At 35.7% G+C, this 16,663-nt stretch overlaps 1 protein-coding gene across 2 annotated transcripts; it reads right to left on the bottom strand.

Moving 5' to 3' along the window:
- Positions 1-1,391: 1,391 nt before the first annotated feature.
- ctsk (cathepsin K) lies at positions 1,392-14,396 on the bottom strand. 2 transcript variants are annotated; one of them, XM_004078344.4, is made up of 8 exons: positions 14,232-14,396; positions 12,955-13,082; positions 9,440-9,562; positions 8,648-8,800; positions 6,679-6,897; positions 5,558-5,723; positions 2,254-2,362; positions 1,392-2,088 (listed from the first exon to the last, which is right to left on the bottom strand). In XM_004078344.4, exons 2-8 carry the CDS (start codon positions 13,078-13,080, stop codon positions 1,989-1,991), a joined length of 996 nt encoding a protein of 331 aa, XP_004078392.1. In that variant the 5' UTR covers positions 13,081-13,082; positions 14,232-14,396; the 3' UTR covers positions 1,392-1,988. The 2 variants fall into 2 exon arrangements, with proteins under 2 accessions (XP_004078392.1, XP_020566036.1); XM_020710377.3 differs by having other exon boundaries at positions 12,955-13,114; positions 14,232-14,349.
- Between the last annotated feature and the right edge of the window lie 2,267 nt (positions 14,397-16,663).

The following is a 16,663-nucleotide window of genomic DNA, read 5'->3' as shown; positions in this document are numbered from 1 at the left end:
AGCCAACAACTTGAAACGAAGGCAAAGCTATGTAATTTAGAGAAAATTCTAACAAAAAGTAGCCCAACATTGTACTTTTAAATGAATTTAAAGCAGGTTAAAAAATAATTTAGTCAAAAGCCTGTACCAAAAGCAAAAGCAAAGTAAATTAAGAAAAAATGAAACAAAAAACACAGCATTTTAAGGAAAAAAACAACTAAACTATTTACTTTTTACTAGATTTACAGCCCAACACACTTTCTTCTGTGTGCATGAGCTTCACACCTGAATGTGTAATGTTGCTAAGCTGTTTAACAGTGGAACCAAAATGTCTTCTCCTTCCTGAATCCTTATTGTTATTATTATTATTCTTAAAAAATCTGGTTAGATAGAAAAATAGATTGTTCCACTGGGCTCAGGGTCAGCAAATAAAATGTTTTCCTATTGTCAATTCAGAGCAAAACTCTAAAGCTGCAGAGGGGGACAACGATCTTCTGCAGAGAAATGTGCTAGAGAAGACTTAAAGAAATAGATCGGATCTTTGAAAGTTTCGTGTCGTGCTGATTCAGCATTTTTACCTCACCAATCAAACAGTGCAACAATTAGTTAGTCGCGTTTTGAATAATTATGAACATATATACACTGCACAGGAGACAAACCTCCAAAACAGGACCAAGTGGAGGAGATGACAGAGCACTGATGGTTTTATTTAGAATACTTGATGAGATTCTTCCAGTTTATTAGTGTTGTAGCCTGTTTGCGTTGTTTGTTGTTTGCTTTTAATTATGTCGTTTTTTTAACATTTAAAACCATAAATATAATAAAGTAGATCATTTGTATTTCATCTTTTTCCTGACTGGATTCTGCCTACTTGTATCATGCCTCGGTGGGGGCTCTTGAGTTTTGCAGACGGTGACAGGGAGTAGGAAAAAGTATTTTTAAAACCGGAAACTGTAAATCAAAACTTCTAAATAAAACCACCTTTTTGATAAAGAAGCCAGCGAGTATTTCTTGCTGAAGCGACTTGGAACCCACCCTCCTCCCAAAAAAGGCAATTGTAGCCGAAACAAATAGTTTCCGTAAATAATTGGCATAGTTGTAGTCCAGTACTTTGGTTATGTGTTTGTAAAGTGATTTTCATGGTTTAAGTGTGTATCATTTTTTGTAATACATGGCATGCCATTGAGAGGACTGCAATGATAAATGTGACCTTATTGACCCGGAATTTGACAAATTCAGCTTTTTTGATTTGTGATTTAAACCTTAAATTAGAATCAATTTCTATTCCAAGATATTTAAATTCTGACACAACTTTTTTTTTCCAGCCACAAAAACATTTATAATTCCTTGTAATTGTGAGACGAATGCGTTATTTTCTTAATGAAGCCAACACTCGATTCAGATTCCACACGTTCACCTTCAAAATCAAAACCTTTATTGAGTTTTGTTAGAAAACATCCGTTTACAGTTGAATCATTAGAAAAAAAGTGCTGAAAGGAGCAAAAACAACCAAACACATGATCAGGAATGAAACACACAAAAGTGATGGAGTTGCAGAAAAGGAGGAGCTCACACTGCCCAGCAATGTGTCTGCTTTCTGTGGATGTCAAACCAAAAACAGGGACTAAAAGAGTAACTACTTTGGAAAAACTAACAAAAGTTTTCATGGTGGCGTTTCTTGTTTCTGGGGCTTCCTCCTCCTCTGGATGTAGAAGAAACAGTTTTGTGAAGCAGATTTTGGAGATCATGTGAAATACCACAGGGGTCCAAAGTGCTGACAGCATAATGTCCTGATCCAATATTTTAAGAGAAGTTGTGACCCAAGGTCACACAACTGAGTTTCCAAACCACACTAGTACAGTGGAAACGTTTTCAAATCATCTGTTCAAGCCTGGTGATGCTTTTTCATAGTGGTTTTGAACTCTTCACACATTTTCTCTGAGGGGAAGTAGTCCAAGCAAAGTCCCTCCATCCTCTCTTCTCTCGTTCAGATCTCCACACGGGTCCGCTCACATGACGGGGTAGCTGGCAAGGTTGGCGATGCCGCAGACGTTGCCACGGTTACGAGCCATCAGGACGTAGCCCTTGTTGCCCCAGGTTTCACCCCAGCTGCCAGGAGGAGGTAAGGATGGAGAGGTGAGGCGCTGATCATCATTAGGATCAAAAAAGCATTTAATCAGGTTGATGCCCCCCCAACCCACCCCACAAAATGAAAAATGACAGACATCCAATCCCCACAGGCAGAGTCATCGCATGATGGTCTTTTGACCCCACCTGTTCTTCACAATCCAGAACTTCTTGCCCTTGGCGTTCACTCCGTAGCCGACCGCCAGCACGGCGTGATTGATGTCTTCTTTGTTGCAGTTGCGGTCGAAGTAAATACCTGGTCACATGACAGATGAGTCAAACTTTGAGCTGCAGCCAAAGAATAATCTAAAAAAAATCTAAAATTTACATTTGGAAATAACAATATGATCCAAAATAAGTTTAAAGTTTCTGTTCAAACTTTTGCATCATGAGGTGTTTAAACCCCGTTAAGCCCACAGCAAAAAATAATTGATTTTAGAATTAAGATGTTTTTTAAACTCTTTGATGAAATCTACAAATGCGTTTTTGCAATACATGTAATCTTATAAGATATACAGTAGATAGCATGAATTATGATACATTATTTTGCACAAAAACTTACAAGCGTAATTTTGAGATGCTAAAATATTCACACGAGTGTTCAGGAAAAAAGCACTGTATTTACCCAACGTGTCATATTTGATCCACACATTTTTTAAATGGCTCAACTGTATAAAGAATTATTTGACACATTTGGTTGTCTTGTCATTCAACAAGTGGTCTTTTGAAAAATAACAATAGATGAGTTTTCTCACCATAAAGTTTTAAAAATGAGCTCAACTTTTTGAGATTTCATGGAAGCAGCGATTTTGAAATGGCCAGGAACGCTTGTATCAAATATGATCAGAATGATTATCCTGGGTTTACAGCTGTGTCATGAAAACAATTCTAAAGTACTTGGTTTGGTCTGTTCAAGTTTCTTCTTCAAAGCTAAACTTTTGTGTCAGGTTTGGATTTGTTTTGACGATTAAACTCAGTAATTTTAATTGAAGTGCCGGAAAAATGTTTTTTTATACTTGAGAAAATATATCTTTTTTTTTTTTACATCCATTTATTTTGATTTGGGGTTAAAAGTAATCCAGAATATCCCATAGATTTCTTGGTTTTTCTAAGTTTCTGTCTTTATTCTGATGCCATTGGCCGTGGACCCCGTCTCTGGCTCGTCTCGTGCCCCCTGCCGTCCCCCAACTCCATCTGAATGTAGCCCATCTGCTGGACTATTTTAACATTTAGTTGTAGAGTTGGATTACTTTTTCTCTAAGAGTTCTGGTACACCGCCTGTCCGTCCTGGTAAAGGATTATTCCTTCATGTGGACATCCCTGAGGTTTCTTATTTTTTCCCCCAGGAATCTTTTTTTTTTTTTTTTAGGAGTTTTTCCTTACTGAGAGGGAGAGTCTAAGGGTTGTGATGCCCAGTTTAGTCTATTTAGTTCAGTTCAGCCTATTACTATTGAATTTTTGGACTTCCTGTTCTTTTTGATTTCATTTTCGTATACAATAACAGAAATGAAGCCCGTTGAGATGACAATTGCTGTAATATTGTATGGAGTGATATTTCTGTCACCCTGTTGCGCACAAAACTTTCAAAGTTGCACATGAAAATGTTAAATATTTGCTTTTCAATTATTTTTTACTTTACTTTCAAATTTTTTTTGCTTTCAAAAACTTTGTTTGCGTTTGCAAAACATGTTTTCGCATGCATTGTTCTCCAATCTTGCCTTTTTTCCTATCTTTGATTTTGCCGACCACTCTGAGCGAGACTTCGCGTGATAAAACCGCCACAGCCAAAAAGGTTTCCACATGCGTTGTGCGTCATACCACTTTTTTCTTATCTTTGATTTTGCTGACATTAATTTCAGTTTAGTACGCCAAAGCTGCCATCAAACTGATTGCTGCTGCTGATTGGTCCAGATTCTAACCAATTGAATTGCCACATTTATCTAACATGGTGTCTGCTACCAAGGCTCAGAAACCAAAGCAGCTCTTTTTACCCTCAATTTTGTCTCTTGGATGAAGACGTTTTCATTTTAACAATAATTCAAACTTTCTTTCTTTTTTAGCATTGATTATTTTTCTTAATTCAGATTTGTGTATTTATGGCCAAGGATGTCCTGAAACTGTAAAGTTTATCTGCTGACATTAAATCAACAGGTCTGTGTGTGATCTGTGAATCCTGCAGAGCAATTATTGGTAAAAAAAAAAGTGTGATTTTCTTTAAGATCTGTTTGATAGAACAAAACAATAAAAGATTTAAAGCACATATTATTTTATGCTGCACAAGTGTTTGGGAATATGGAAGCGATTGTGTAGCATAATTAAAAATAAAAAAAAGTCAAAACCAGAAATGCTTTTTCATTTTCAAAAAAATGAAGCTGCATTATTTTTAATTATGCTACACAATCGCTGCCATACAGGAATAGATGAACAGCAATAATAAGCAAAAGAATGATGGCTCACAGCAGACTCAATGTATTTAACAGAAGAAGCATTTTTAACTTTTATGTTAATTTTTACACCGTCTTATGTTTTAGAACTCGTGAGCATTTGTCCAAAGTAAAAAAAAAAACTCATGAAAGAAATGCTATTTTCTCTTAATATTTTAACATTTCTTAATTAAAAAAACAATAGTTCAGATACAACTCTTTAAAAAAGTGTTACTTCCTGCTGGATGGAGTCGGAGCTCAGACGTTTTTTTCTGCTGCAGACATTTTAAACACGCTGGTCACTAAATAAATATTTTAGCTGCTTTGCTGCTCCTTCTGAGAGAAACGGGCCAGAATGGTTGAAAACGGCAGAATCCCATTAGACCAGAACATACACAAAGTCCAAAGTCCATGTCTGCCTCCAAGTACCGTCAACATGAGACAGAGACATCTGATTGGTTAGAATCAGCAGGTTGTTTGATGGCAGCTCAAACTGAAACTAATGTCAGCAAAATCAAAGATAGGAAAACAGTGATATGACACAAAATGCATGCGAAAACTTTTTTGGCTGTGGCAGTTTTATCACGCTAAGTCAAGCACAGACTAGTCGGCAAAAAAAGTGAGATTTGCCACAATGTATGCGAAAATGTGTGTTTTGCAAACGCAATAAAAGTTTTTGAATGCAAAAAAAAAAACAATAATTGAAAAGCAAATATTAAATATTTTCACTTGCAACATAGAAAGTTTTGTGTGCAACGTAGTGGCAGAAATATCACTCCATAATATTGGGCTACATAAATAAAATTGAATTGAAGCAAACTCTCTGGGTCTCTCTTTTCTGTCCTTCTCTACTGGTAAACGGTGTTTGTCTAGATTCTTTACAAATTTGGACAAAACCCATTGAAGAAATGGGCATTTTCAACCACTTAATTTAAAATAAGCAGAAAGAAAAGTTAAAATATGTCCATAAACATAACAATGTTTATGTGAATGTAAATGTTTTGGGGCAACATCCTCTGCTCACACACCTTTCTGGTAGTACAGGAAGCTGTTCTGCGAGGCATCAATGCCCACGGACACTGGACCCGCTTTGAAGAGCGCCACAGCCAGCGCGTGCTCGTCTCCCTCTGGAACCTCCTTGTAGCCTTTGATTTGAGCTGCCAAGCCTGAAACGTTGTAGCGGCAAGGCTGGTCCTGCAGGCCACAAGGAGGAAAAGAGTCAGAGAAAAAAGGTCTACAAAAACCAATTCATTGGAACTCAGGAGAAGTTTAATGACACCATGGTTAAAGGGGTGTGAGGATAAAATAAGACGGGTCAAAATATACTAAATGTAAAGCTTTTAAAGTTAAAATGCAACAGTTAATTTGGACTAACTAACAAATTAAGATTTCACCATCACACTTTACAGCGAGAATGCATTTTTTAAAATCATTACTGAGTGGATGTACTTCCTTAAAATGACGTGTTGGAAATTTAGTTCCTCATACTTTCTGCTGAATCATGATCATCAAGCTGCTATATGGTCAAAATGAAGTGACTGTTCAGGAAAACAAAAACTCGTGATAGGCCGGGTGACGAAACAAAGGAACTCTTCACCACTTTGGTTTCAGTCTGTGTCTGCAGCCAACAGTTGACTTCTGGAAAGTTTTACGCAGAATAAAAAAAAATCCCAAAATTCGTACCAAAACTTCTTTGTTCTGTTTCTGTTTATTAAAAGTACGAAGGTAAAAAACTTGCATATTTAGGATGCCTAAATTGGAATATGGCATATAGAATGTCTGAAATTACCCCTCAACTATCTGAAATTGCATGTATTTTACTTGACTGGAAGATGACTGTGAGCCCCTCAGATTCTGCCCTTTGTATGTTTGCAGCTAAAGTCTGCAAGAGGCTGGTTAAAAAAGAAGAATAAAAAAAGATCAAGTGTGGGTACAGACCACAAAAACAGGATGCTTGACGAGTCGAGTTACCTGTGATGCTCCAAAAGGAGCAATTACTTTCAAAAATACAAGGATTTTTTCAAGCCGCGATGGTCAGAACTCTTGATTGTTGAAGTTGTTACAAGTAAAGGGGAAAATAGGAGTAATCTTGAGACTTTTTTATGGTTTCTACTTTAATGAGGTCAGTCTGACATTGTGGGTTTCTTACCTCTCCCATGTAGGGGTAAGCTGCCTCAGAGTCGATGCCCCCATTTTCCTGTACATATTTGAAAGCGTTGGTCATGTACCCGCCCCCACAGCCGTCGTTCTCAGTGACACAGTCTACCAGGTTCTGGGGACTCAGGTCGACGAGGTTGCCAGTCTTTTTAGCCAACTGGCCCTCCAGGGCTCCTACAGAGCTGAAAGCCCAGCAGGAACCACATGAACCCTGTCAGGAAAAGCAAATGGGGATGGTGAGAGATTCACATTGTAAAGAAATTTACAAAAAAAATAAGTAAATAAAACTGCCTTTATACTGATTAAGATGTTAAATACAACACAGATGTATGCTTACAAACATGAAAGACCAACAAATATTTAGTTAAGCAGACATTCCTTGAATTTGAACATAAACTGTAGCTTGAATTAATGAAGGATAATTAGGTGACCAATCCAAATGAAAAGCGTATCGACATCTTTTTAATTATTCAACCAGCATGAAAGGTTTATAGGGAAAAATGTGCATCAAATATTGAATATGCATTCTTAAATATGCCCAGTAGATGGCAGACTTGAACAAGTTTAGGAAAAAACTTGTCACTTCTGAACTAGCACAGAAATGCCTGTAGGGTCCAAAACTTCTTTTTTCTTTTTTTTTTTAATCGCTGAATTAACACATTTTTGGTGCTAACCTCTAAAGATAAAGAAGTGCTTAGATGAGCATAAAAGCAAGAAGGGTTTTGCAGAGGGAAGTAATGCAGATTAAATTACATCCGCCAGGGGGCGACAGACGTCGACACAGGAACTCTGTTGGTTCGCTGTTGGTTCGCCTTGTGGTCTCATGTCTGATGTTTTCTTTTTTAGGATTTTTTTGACAGTTGGAGCCAAAAACTGGTCAGTACATTCATAGAGAGACTGTCTTCTTATTTAATTAACGTTTAAATGTAGAGAAAAATCAACAAATTACAAGACTTTTTACTTTTGATTATTAGTAAGAGATTGTTTTATCTAAAAGTAGAGGCAGATAATGCAACAAAAGATTCTTTAACTACAACCGTTAAAGCTGTTCTGACTTTAATATGTATTTTTAGTCAGGTAGATGAATTAAAATTGTTTTTAAGGATGATCCTGATCCTGAAAAGAGCATTGATATATTTTTTGATAAGGCTATTCATATACTTTTTGCTGGCAATACGTTTTGTCTCACTGGTCCCTAACGGCGATGTTTCTGATGTAAAAATCTGTTACGTATTCACATTTTTAAAAACAACTTTCATTTGTCTTAATAGAGCTGAAAATCTATTTGTTTTGTTTATTTTCTAAGTTAGCCTGTTTACAGCTTTGGGTAACTTTAAGCTTCTTGGTTGAATAAGTAGTTGCAGATCGATCTAGAATTATTAGAGAACTCTGTCTGTCATAGAAAGAAACATGAGAAAGTTAACATTGTATAAGATGAAATTTAAAATAGAAGAAACTTCTTGACGGGAGTTTAAAGTTGTACATTTATGAGGATCAAAAAGTTTCCCCTTTTATGGTCCACCTTTTATTTAACTATCCTTTAAAATAGAACTTTCAGGGTTGTCTGCTCACATTGGATCATAATAATCATTAGGTTAGATTTAGACTTTGAGCCAAACATAGTAAAAAACAACAACATTTGTTATTGTCAATTTGCTTTGACAGTTGTGTCATTTTTAAGCTTTGGTTCAAGCAGTTACGGGCAGCTTCTGTATGAAAACTGATTTATTTTCTTGATCAAATAAAGAAATACATTTAGTCTCTTTAAGCTTCCAAACATCTTGTTACTACTTTCAATTTCCCGGACACAAACTGACAGACACAACAGCATCTTGTTTTAACAAGAAGCATTTTCCCAACCAGAATCTGCATCCAAACTCTGGTGGTTTCTGTGCTAGCGTTAAAAACAAAACAAAAAACAGAGCAGACAGAAACAAGGACGTCTGGGTTTGTGCTCAGACCTGGTTCTTCACAGAAGTCACCATGCCCTTCTTGCGGTAGTCGACAGATTTGGGAAGTTTGATTAGGCTGCCATCCGTTTCCATGGGAACTCTGGGCTCAGGGTTCAACGGCATCTGCAGACCGGTCATCCTCTCCACCACCTCTTCCTGGGTCTGTGAGCAGAGGGGCAAGTTACACTCGTAACCATGATGCCTTTAAAATTTATGGCAAAGCAGTTGGTTTGAAAAAAATAAGTAAAGATCAAACAAAACATTTCGAAAATTAGGTAAAAGTTTTACTTTTTTGCTATGTGAAAAACAATAAAATGTGAAAAAAAGGTAAATGCAACAAACAGAAAATTCATTTTTCTGCGAGGGTCTGAAATAGAAAACCAACAAGGAACAACATTCTAATGACTTCCTTTAAAAAAAAATGTTTTCGTCATTTAAATTTAGAACCTGTTTCCAGAAAGATGAATCCACCCTTTAACCAGAAAGTGGATGTACATTTACTCTCATTATGAAGCGCTGCATGTTTTGACTCGCTGCTTCATTTGCAGCATGTTTTGATCTTCATGTTAAAACAGCCAGCGCATGTGCAGCGGCGGATGATTTAAACAAGCTGAACATCAGAAATGCAACTCAGTGCACGTGTACAGGAACTGCTTTTCTGGGGCTTTTTTTTAAAGATTTGACCAAAAAACATTTCTTCAAGAAAGTAACCAGCCACACATGATTCCATTTGTTAGTTGGATAAAAATGAACCGAGGCTCAGTCAGCCACTTTATCTAAAGAGGAGATGAGGATTGTCACCATGTCTCCGAACTGGTTCATTCCCAGCGTGTAGGTGTGCATGCCCAGAGCCGCCTCCTGGTTGTGAGCTTCAATCATGCGCAGGTTCTTCTCCCAAATGGCCCTGCGGATCCCCTCTTCCTCCTGAGGCAAACAAAAGGTGTCAAATCTTCCCCTCTGAAACCAAACCGGAGCTTATCCTTCACTCTTTAAAAGATAATCTTATATTTCATTATTGATTTTTTGTTGCTGTAATAATTTAATAATTCATGTCCTGCTAATTAATAATGCAACCTTTTTTCCTGTAAACTGAAAACTCTCATTGCATATTTAAAGCTGCTCAACTGGATTTTGACAGATGTTGCCAACAGTTTTTCCTCCAATCTACATTTTCCAAATATACAAGTGTTTTTTGTACTGCCACATGCCTGCCTGCTACATTAATGTAAGTGATCACAGGACTTATAGGTCAGATCCACATATGGTTAAGCTCCCTCTTTTATGATTTTGACCCAAATAAACTTTGTTTAAGTTCCAAAAAAGTTATTTCATCGCGATAATTTGTTATTATTTAGTCAAAGATCTATAACATTACTTACATCCTGTGCATGAACATCTGTCAGGAATCATCTGAATAAACTTCATACATTATAATTAGAAAAAATAAAACTGTTATCAGTATAATAGCTAATTTAATTAATTAGGCCAATTTGAAGGAAGCAAAGCAATCTTTTCAGAAGGCTCATATCGAAATAAGAGTATAATTTCTCCTCCATTCACCAGACTTCTTCACTGATGTCTCACTCCCAAATTTAGATTCATGTCTCGCTTGAGAACAGGATGCACCCAAAGGGCTGGGTTGCTAACTCGGGGAAACTCAGGGCTCTGATTAGGCTCTTTTAACTAGGAGTATAACCCTAATTTCACTCATTATATTCCCAGCAATGGAAAATGCAAATGATGCAGGACGATTTTGGTTCTATTACTGTCATGGATCATTGAAAGGGGAAAATTATGAGAAGATGTTGTAGGAACGTTGGTTAAAACCTGAATAAAAAACAACAACAATGCCTGTCTGCGGGAATAGAAACAAAGATGCAAATGAAGCTACAAAGAGCTTAGTAAGTCTTAAAAAAAAGTAGCCACGTGCACGTCTGACACACAAAAACAGCTGCGGAGCGCTGACCTCTAGCTGGAGGTTAGTAGCAGAAAAATCTGGCGGATGCTTTAGCAAGCACTCCTGTGCGAAATCTGCAGTTTGCAAACCAAACTCCCTTCAGTTTGCTCAGAACTTAAAGAGAAGCATTTTTCACAGCAGACAGAACATTTTAGGATCAGGAAGACCCAAAAAGAGGACGTTTAAGGTCAGTTAGAGAGGAAAGGAGGCATCCTTTGATGGAAATTTCTGACACCTGCTTCATTAAACATCATCAAAACGAGTTAACATTCAAATCAGAGAAATAGGGCAGTTGCAAATTTCCCTCAGGGTTTCCACACAATGAAACGATGATTACAAAGAATTTTTAAGCAGAGCTTGCATGGAAATCGACTCCTCTGTGTTTCTGGTAAACAATGAGCCGTACTAAGGGTTATTTGTGTTTGTTCTGCTTTATTTTGTACCTTGGAGGAAATTGAACAGATGGAGAAAAATCTAAAGAAGTAGATCAACCAGTTCTGAACTCAGATTTTTGTTTGTTTGGTTGGTTGCTATAATTTCCTGTGTGCCTCTTTTATCCTGGAGTTACTGTTGTTCTAAAAAAGCTGTGAGCATTTGTTTTTTTTTTAATAACCTTCAGTTCAGCTCTGATTGATGTAATCAGAAAAAAGAACATTTCAAAAAGTCATTCCACAAACTCTTTCCCACTGATCTGGTCTGATCTTTTTCTTTAATTGAATCCATATTCTGCATCTGACACAAGAAACCTTCAATTCTGAGTATCTCAATACGCTCCCCTGGGCTGCCAGATAGAGATTTTCCCTGACACAGAATTTGTTTTCCTCAAGTTTTTCTGTTGCAAAAAACGAAAAAAAAACCATGCATCACCGAAGGCACATGCTTTTAGAGATGACCCAGATCCTCAAACACTAAAAGCATCACCATGGCAACCAACTCCCATGGGAGTTGTAGACTGCAGTCTACAAGTTGAATAGAAATGCTTATTTTTACATAAAATTTTTGATACATATTAATTTGTCTCGTCCCTTTGTTTTTTGTTTTGATTATGAGAATCTGCACCTTCTCACCCCCCAAGCAATTAATCACAATATTTCAGCTAAGCTTAATTGATTCAAACGGACACACTTTGTTTTCTTTTTCAAATTAATATAAAAAATGGAGTTTTCATAAGCCTGAGTGTGAAGATCTCGTGATTAGAAGGTGGGATGAGGATGACTGGATGAGTCAGCAGGAACAGGTCTGCGTTCAACAGATGAAAAAGAACATCTGGCTGTAAAGTTGGCTCAGGAACACGGAAAGCTCTTTACAGACTTATGCATTTAGACAGAAAAAAAAAGGTTACGGCTGGTTAAGGAGTTTGGTTTTAGAGGAATAGTTTAATCAAACTTCAAGAATTTTTTAAATTGATTTTAGAAATAGAAAGTTAGAAAAATTTGAAAATTGGGTCAAGATCAACAAGTTCTTGTTAAGTGAAAAGAAAACTACATTTATGGTTTTTGGTACAAATGAAGACAACATTAAATGTCCTTTTGATGGGACAGAAAGGGATTATGAAAAAGTTCCTTTGAGTCATTATAGACCATTGGCTAAGCAGGACAACACATTTGTAGCTAAACAAAATATCTAAAGCTGTTGGTGTATTCCACAAAACCTAAAGAACTGCTTGCCGATTCAACAGTATTGTAGTAAAATTTTAAGAAATATCAACAAAAAAATATATATTAATCATTCATTTAACTTCCAAAAAGAGCAATTACAGTTATAAATAAAGTTGGTTTTCATGAATCTAAAATTAAAAGAATCAAGTCAGTTAACATTTTTAGATATTGTACATTTAGGATTGTTGGATATTTGAATTTTGTGTATTTTAAAGTAGTTTGCCCTTGAGAGTTTTGTGAAAGAAAAAAAGAACATAATACAGTACAAGAACAAAGTATAGTTTGAGAGGGATTCTTATGTCTGAATCATGGAGAGCAACAATGTAGAATGAAGATGTTCTGTTTTTGGAGCAAAAAAGTTTGACTTTTTTGGATGTAGATCTGAAATTTATGAATTGAATGTTCAGCCCAGTCAATTTGAGTTAATGTTCTGTTATTGTTTAAATAACAGAAAGACCACATAAACCTCAATCAATACAATCCATTTCACAAAAATAAAGTTTCCTTTCATAAAAGACAATAAATCTTGGTTTAGATTTTAAACTAAATCCTTAAAAACATGATTGTTTGTTGTAAAAATGTAATAATGCACCAAAGTGTTTAAATTATTTGAGGAAAGTGCATGAATTTGTGGATCTTTTCCATACATTCCCTCTATTCTTGCCTTCATTGTGTCAGGCCACATTCAGACAGGCACTCACCACGGTGATGTATTCTTTTGTGTGTGTCATCTTCCACTCTTCCCAGTGGGCATCCAGAGTGGTTTCATCCATCTGACTCATGACGGAGGCCGACAGAAGCAGCAGCACGCACGTGCACGACCACATAGCTGGAAAAGAAAACACTGACGTGGGACCTTTTCTGGAATAAAGTTCAAAACAGTGGATGTTTATGTAAACTTGGATCGAGTCTATCGATTAATATTTGCATACAAGTTGTTAACGCTAAATTGTTAAGGAAGAAAAAATGTACGAAAATGTTTGTTTAAACATACAACACCTTTAAGAACCGTTTCAATTTAATTAGTGTGGATTTCATGTGATGTTTTCTAATATTATGTCATCTGGTTTATGACATTTTTCCTCATTCTGGTAACTGAAAACTAAACCTGTTTTTCTGGATTTTTAGGGGGTTTCAATAAACAGAAACTATGAAAGTTTTCATGAAAATCCAACAGCAAAACACAGGATTTTTAGTTTAATTCAAAGAAAACAGGTTTGCAGATTGTTTTTTTTTTTAAATCACAAAGTTTTAGTTCAGGTTTACCAAATGTTTCTTCTTTGCAGCTCTCTGCTGTCCTGCTCAGTGTTTCACAGTTTTTTGTACCTAATTTCCATTTAAATCATTTGCTGTAGCATTTTTCCTTTTTTTCCAATCTAAATGTTTTGACTGTGCTCAGTAAAAGCTACAGACTGTGGATGTTCACTACCTAAGACTGAAAAACAACAGATTTGAATGAAACTGAAAAAAGCCATCTGGTTTAACTTTAGTTGAAGTCTCGTATGTTAATAATTATCAGAGCTTTGTTCTGGTTTGTATGAGTCAGGAGTTTCCTCGTTTTCGTGCCTTCCTGCTTCATACTTGCCATACCTATAGTTTTTTTTTCTAGTGTTTTCTTTTTATTGTTTTTTTAACGCATGTACGTCAATGTACCCAGCATATTTCTAAATGTTTCTCAGCTCCGTTTCTTTCCAAAATGTACTTGATTTTGAAATAGTCAAAATGATTCTTAAAGCTTTAATGTTTTTTTTTTTGAGGCTTTTAATACATTTTGTTGATTTCTCAGAGCTTAAAACCTGTGTGAATACACCTGTATTATTTTTACCTGTAAAAAAACCAAACAAATCAGAGACAACAATGCATCAACGTTGGCTTTTACTGTCGGTTTAGCTGTAAAAGTTTGCCAACCTTTAACACAAAAGACTGCCATAAGTGAAAGTAAAGCTCCACACTAACACAGACAAGTAAGTAAACTTACCTCGTGTTGTAAAGTACAAAAGTTGCTAAAGTCTAAGTCTGGTGCTCGTTTTTCTGCTTCTGCAGCTGAAGTAGGTCAGTGTTGGTTTTTATTGTTGAATTTTAGGGAAGTATGAGGAAAACTCGGTTCTGGGTGGAGTTTTTTTTTTTTTTTTTTTCCATGCAGGAAAGGAAATGACATGTGGTTTTACTCATACAGCCCAGAACCAGAGGAGGCATCGGGTTACAAAAATGTTGGAAAACTTCAGAGGAGCAAAAGCCTCTGCTGCAGAACGGTTTGGTGAATGGAAAATTATATAAAAGATTCTCTAAACAACAAAGTTATAAAGCTGGTTTCTATTCATCTTGAATTAAAAAAAATCCACACAGAAAACCCCAGATGCTTCACATATTAAATAGAAACCAACTCGTTCATTGTAGTGAAACAGACTAAAATGCTGCGCACACTAAAGTTAAAGTTTTAAAAACAGAATTAAAGCTTGTTTAATGGATATAAGTGGAAAAAAAACCATCGTCATTGTGCCGAATTCAATGAACCTGTTGTGCTTCTATACATATATTGCACCAATAAAGCCTAAAATAAAAGTCATAAACAATTTAAGGGGTTTTCCTACTTCTATAGATGTTAAAGGAACATTTCAAACCCATTTTATAGTTGTACTTTTTTTCTTAGTTTGGAAGAGACATTTTTACTTTTGCAAAGGAGAATGGTCTCAAGTTTCTAGAGAAGCTGTTTTCTACTTGGCATCTGTAAAAATAGGTTATATGAAGTTGATAAAACGTCTCTGAAAACTACTTCATCCAAGATGGTTCCATGCAGAAAGTTTTTATTTGAAAGGGCCACCTGGTAAAAAAATGAACAATAAAAATAAAAAGTCTGTTGTTTTTAAAAACGTTTACTGTTTAAAAAAAATTCCAGTGAGTAGAAAAAGTAAAGTTTACTAGTATAGAACTTTTTTTCCAGAAAGAATCAGAGTTTTTCAATGCGGGTCTAAACGATCACCAGACATCTGCCTGAACCTTAGATTGTTTCAGAGAAGAACTCAGTAACTTTGTAACGTTTGCAGGATTTGACAGAAGAATCTTTTAGGTTTGGAAAAAGCAAAGCAAAAAGTAAAGAAGAGTGGATTTATAAAGTGCTTTAAATAAACACAAAAGAAAAAAATATATAAAGTGGCAATAATATACCCATGAAATATAAAACTTGAAATAAAACATTATTTAAAAGATAGGATTAATATTCAATCACAAAATCTCTTAAACAAAGCTCAGTAAAATATTTTTTAATCTGAGTTAGTGTTCCCCTCACTACAAAAACTGAATTAAAAGAACGTAAAAAGACACTTGTTTTGGGAAAAAAAACTTATTGTTTTCTGTAACAATTACATCCATTTAAATTTATTTGACTCAGTCAGGCTGGATCACTTTTGTAAAAAAAAAAAGTAAAGTAATTAAGAAAAAAGTTTTATTATTAATCAAAGCCACTTGTTTTCAGATTTTTATGTAATATCTGAAATAAAGAAATACAGAAATAAAGTCAGTTTGTGGATTGTTAGTGTTTTAGAATGAGGCCTCACAGACAAGGGAGTGCTTTGGGACTGCAGCATCAATGACAGAAGAGTTGGACTCAGCAGACTTCATCCCAATTCCCACCTTGGAGCCAAATTAAGTAAAATAACAGAAAGGCAATGTGGTCTTAAGTTTAGACACTTCCGCCTCGTGCCAGTCATGTGTGTGTGCATAAACATGTTGCGTGACTTCTTTAGTCACACAACAGTCTAGAACATGGAGTCACTCCTCTAAATATAACGGTTTCCTTTGCGCCTCACGTCTGGTGCACGGCTGCATAGAAGTAGGTTATGTGACAGGATGTGAGGACAGTGGAAGCAGTTTTACCAAAAAGGTTTTTTATGATTACACCTTCATCGCTTCATTTACAGAAGAGGTATACAAGGCAAATTAACCTGACAATTACTTATTTCAGTTTCTCTCATCGCTTGTAATGTTTATGTAAATTAGTTTGCTCAGCATAGTTTATTCAATGCAACGAATAAAAGTATCTGCTCTGCAAAACACAGAGAAGCAAAACAAAGAAAAACTAGAGCATAAACTAAAAAAAAAGTTATTTGAAAAAAGGAAGATAGCTACATTTTATAAGTTATTATATACATTGTATGAGAGAACTGGACCGAGTGAGTGTGACATCAGCTATAGAAAATGACCCACTTGATCCGATAGATCAGTTTATAAGCTGAATAACGTGTACTTAGGAAAATTATCATGAAAAAAAAAAAAATGGATCAGCAAAAAAAAAAAAAAGTTAAAAAAATAAAATACGGCAGCAGATCAAGAATGGTTATTCTAACAAATAGCTGTTTATTTCTTCACTAGGATTTTTATACTTCCTGTTTGGAACGCAAGGGTCAAGTAGAG

This window comes from Oryzias latipes, chromosome 16 (assembly GCF_053564925.1).
Source record: "Oryzias latipes strain Hd-rR chromosome 16, Olatipes_Hd-rR_3.1".
Classification (NCBI taxonomy): domain Eukaryota; kingdom Metazoa; phylum Chordata; class Actinopteri; order Beloniformes; family Adrianichthyidae; genus Oryzias; species Oryzias latipes.
This window is presented reverse-complemented; position numbering and strand designations above follow the sequence as displayed.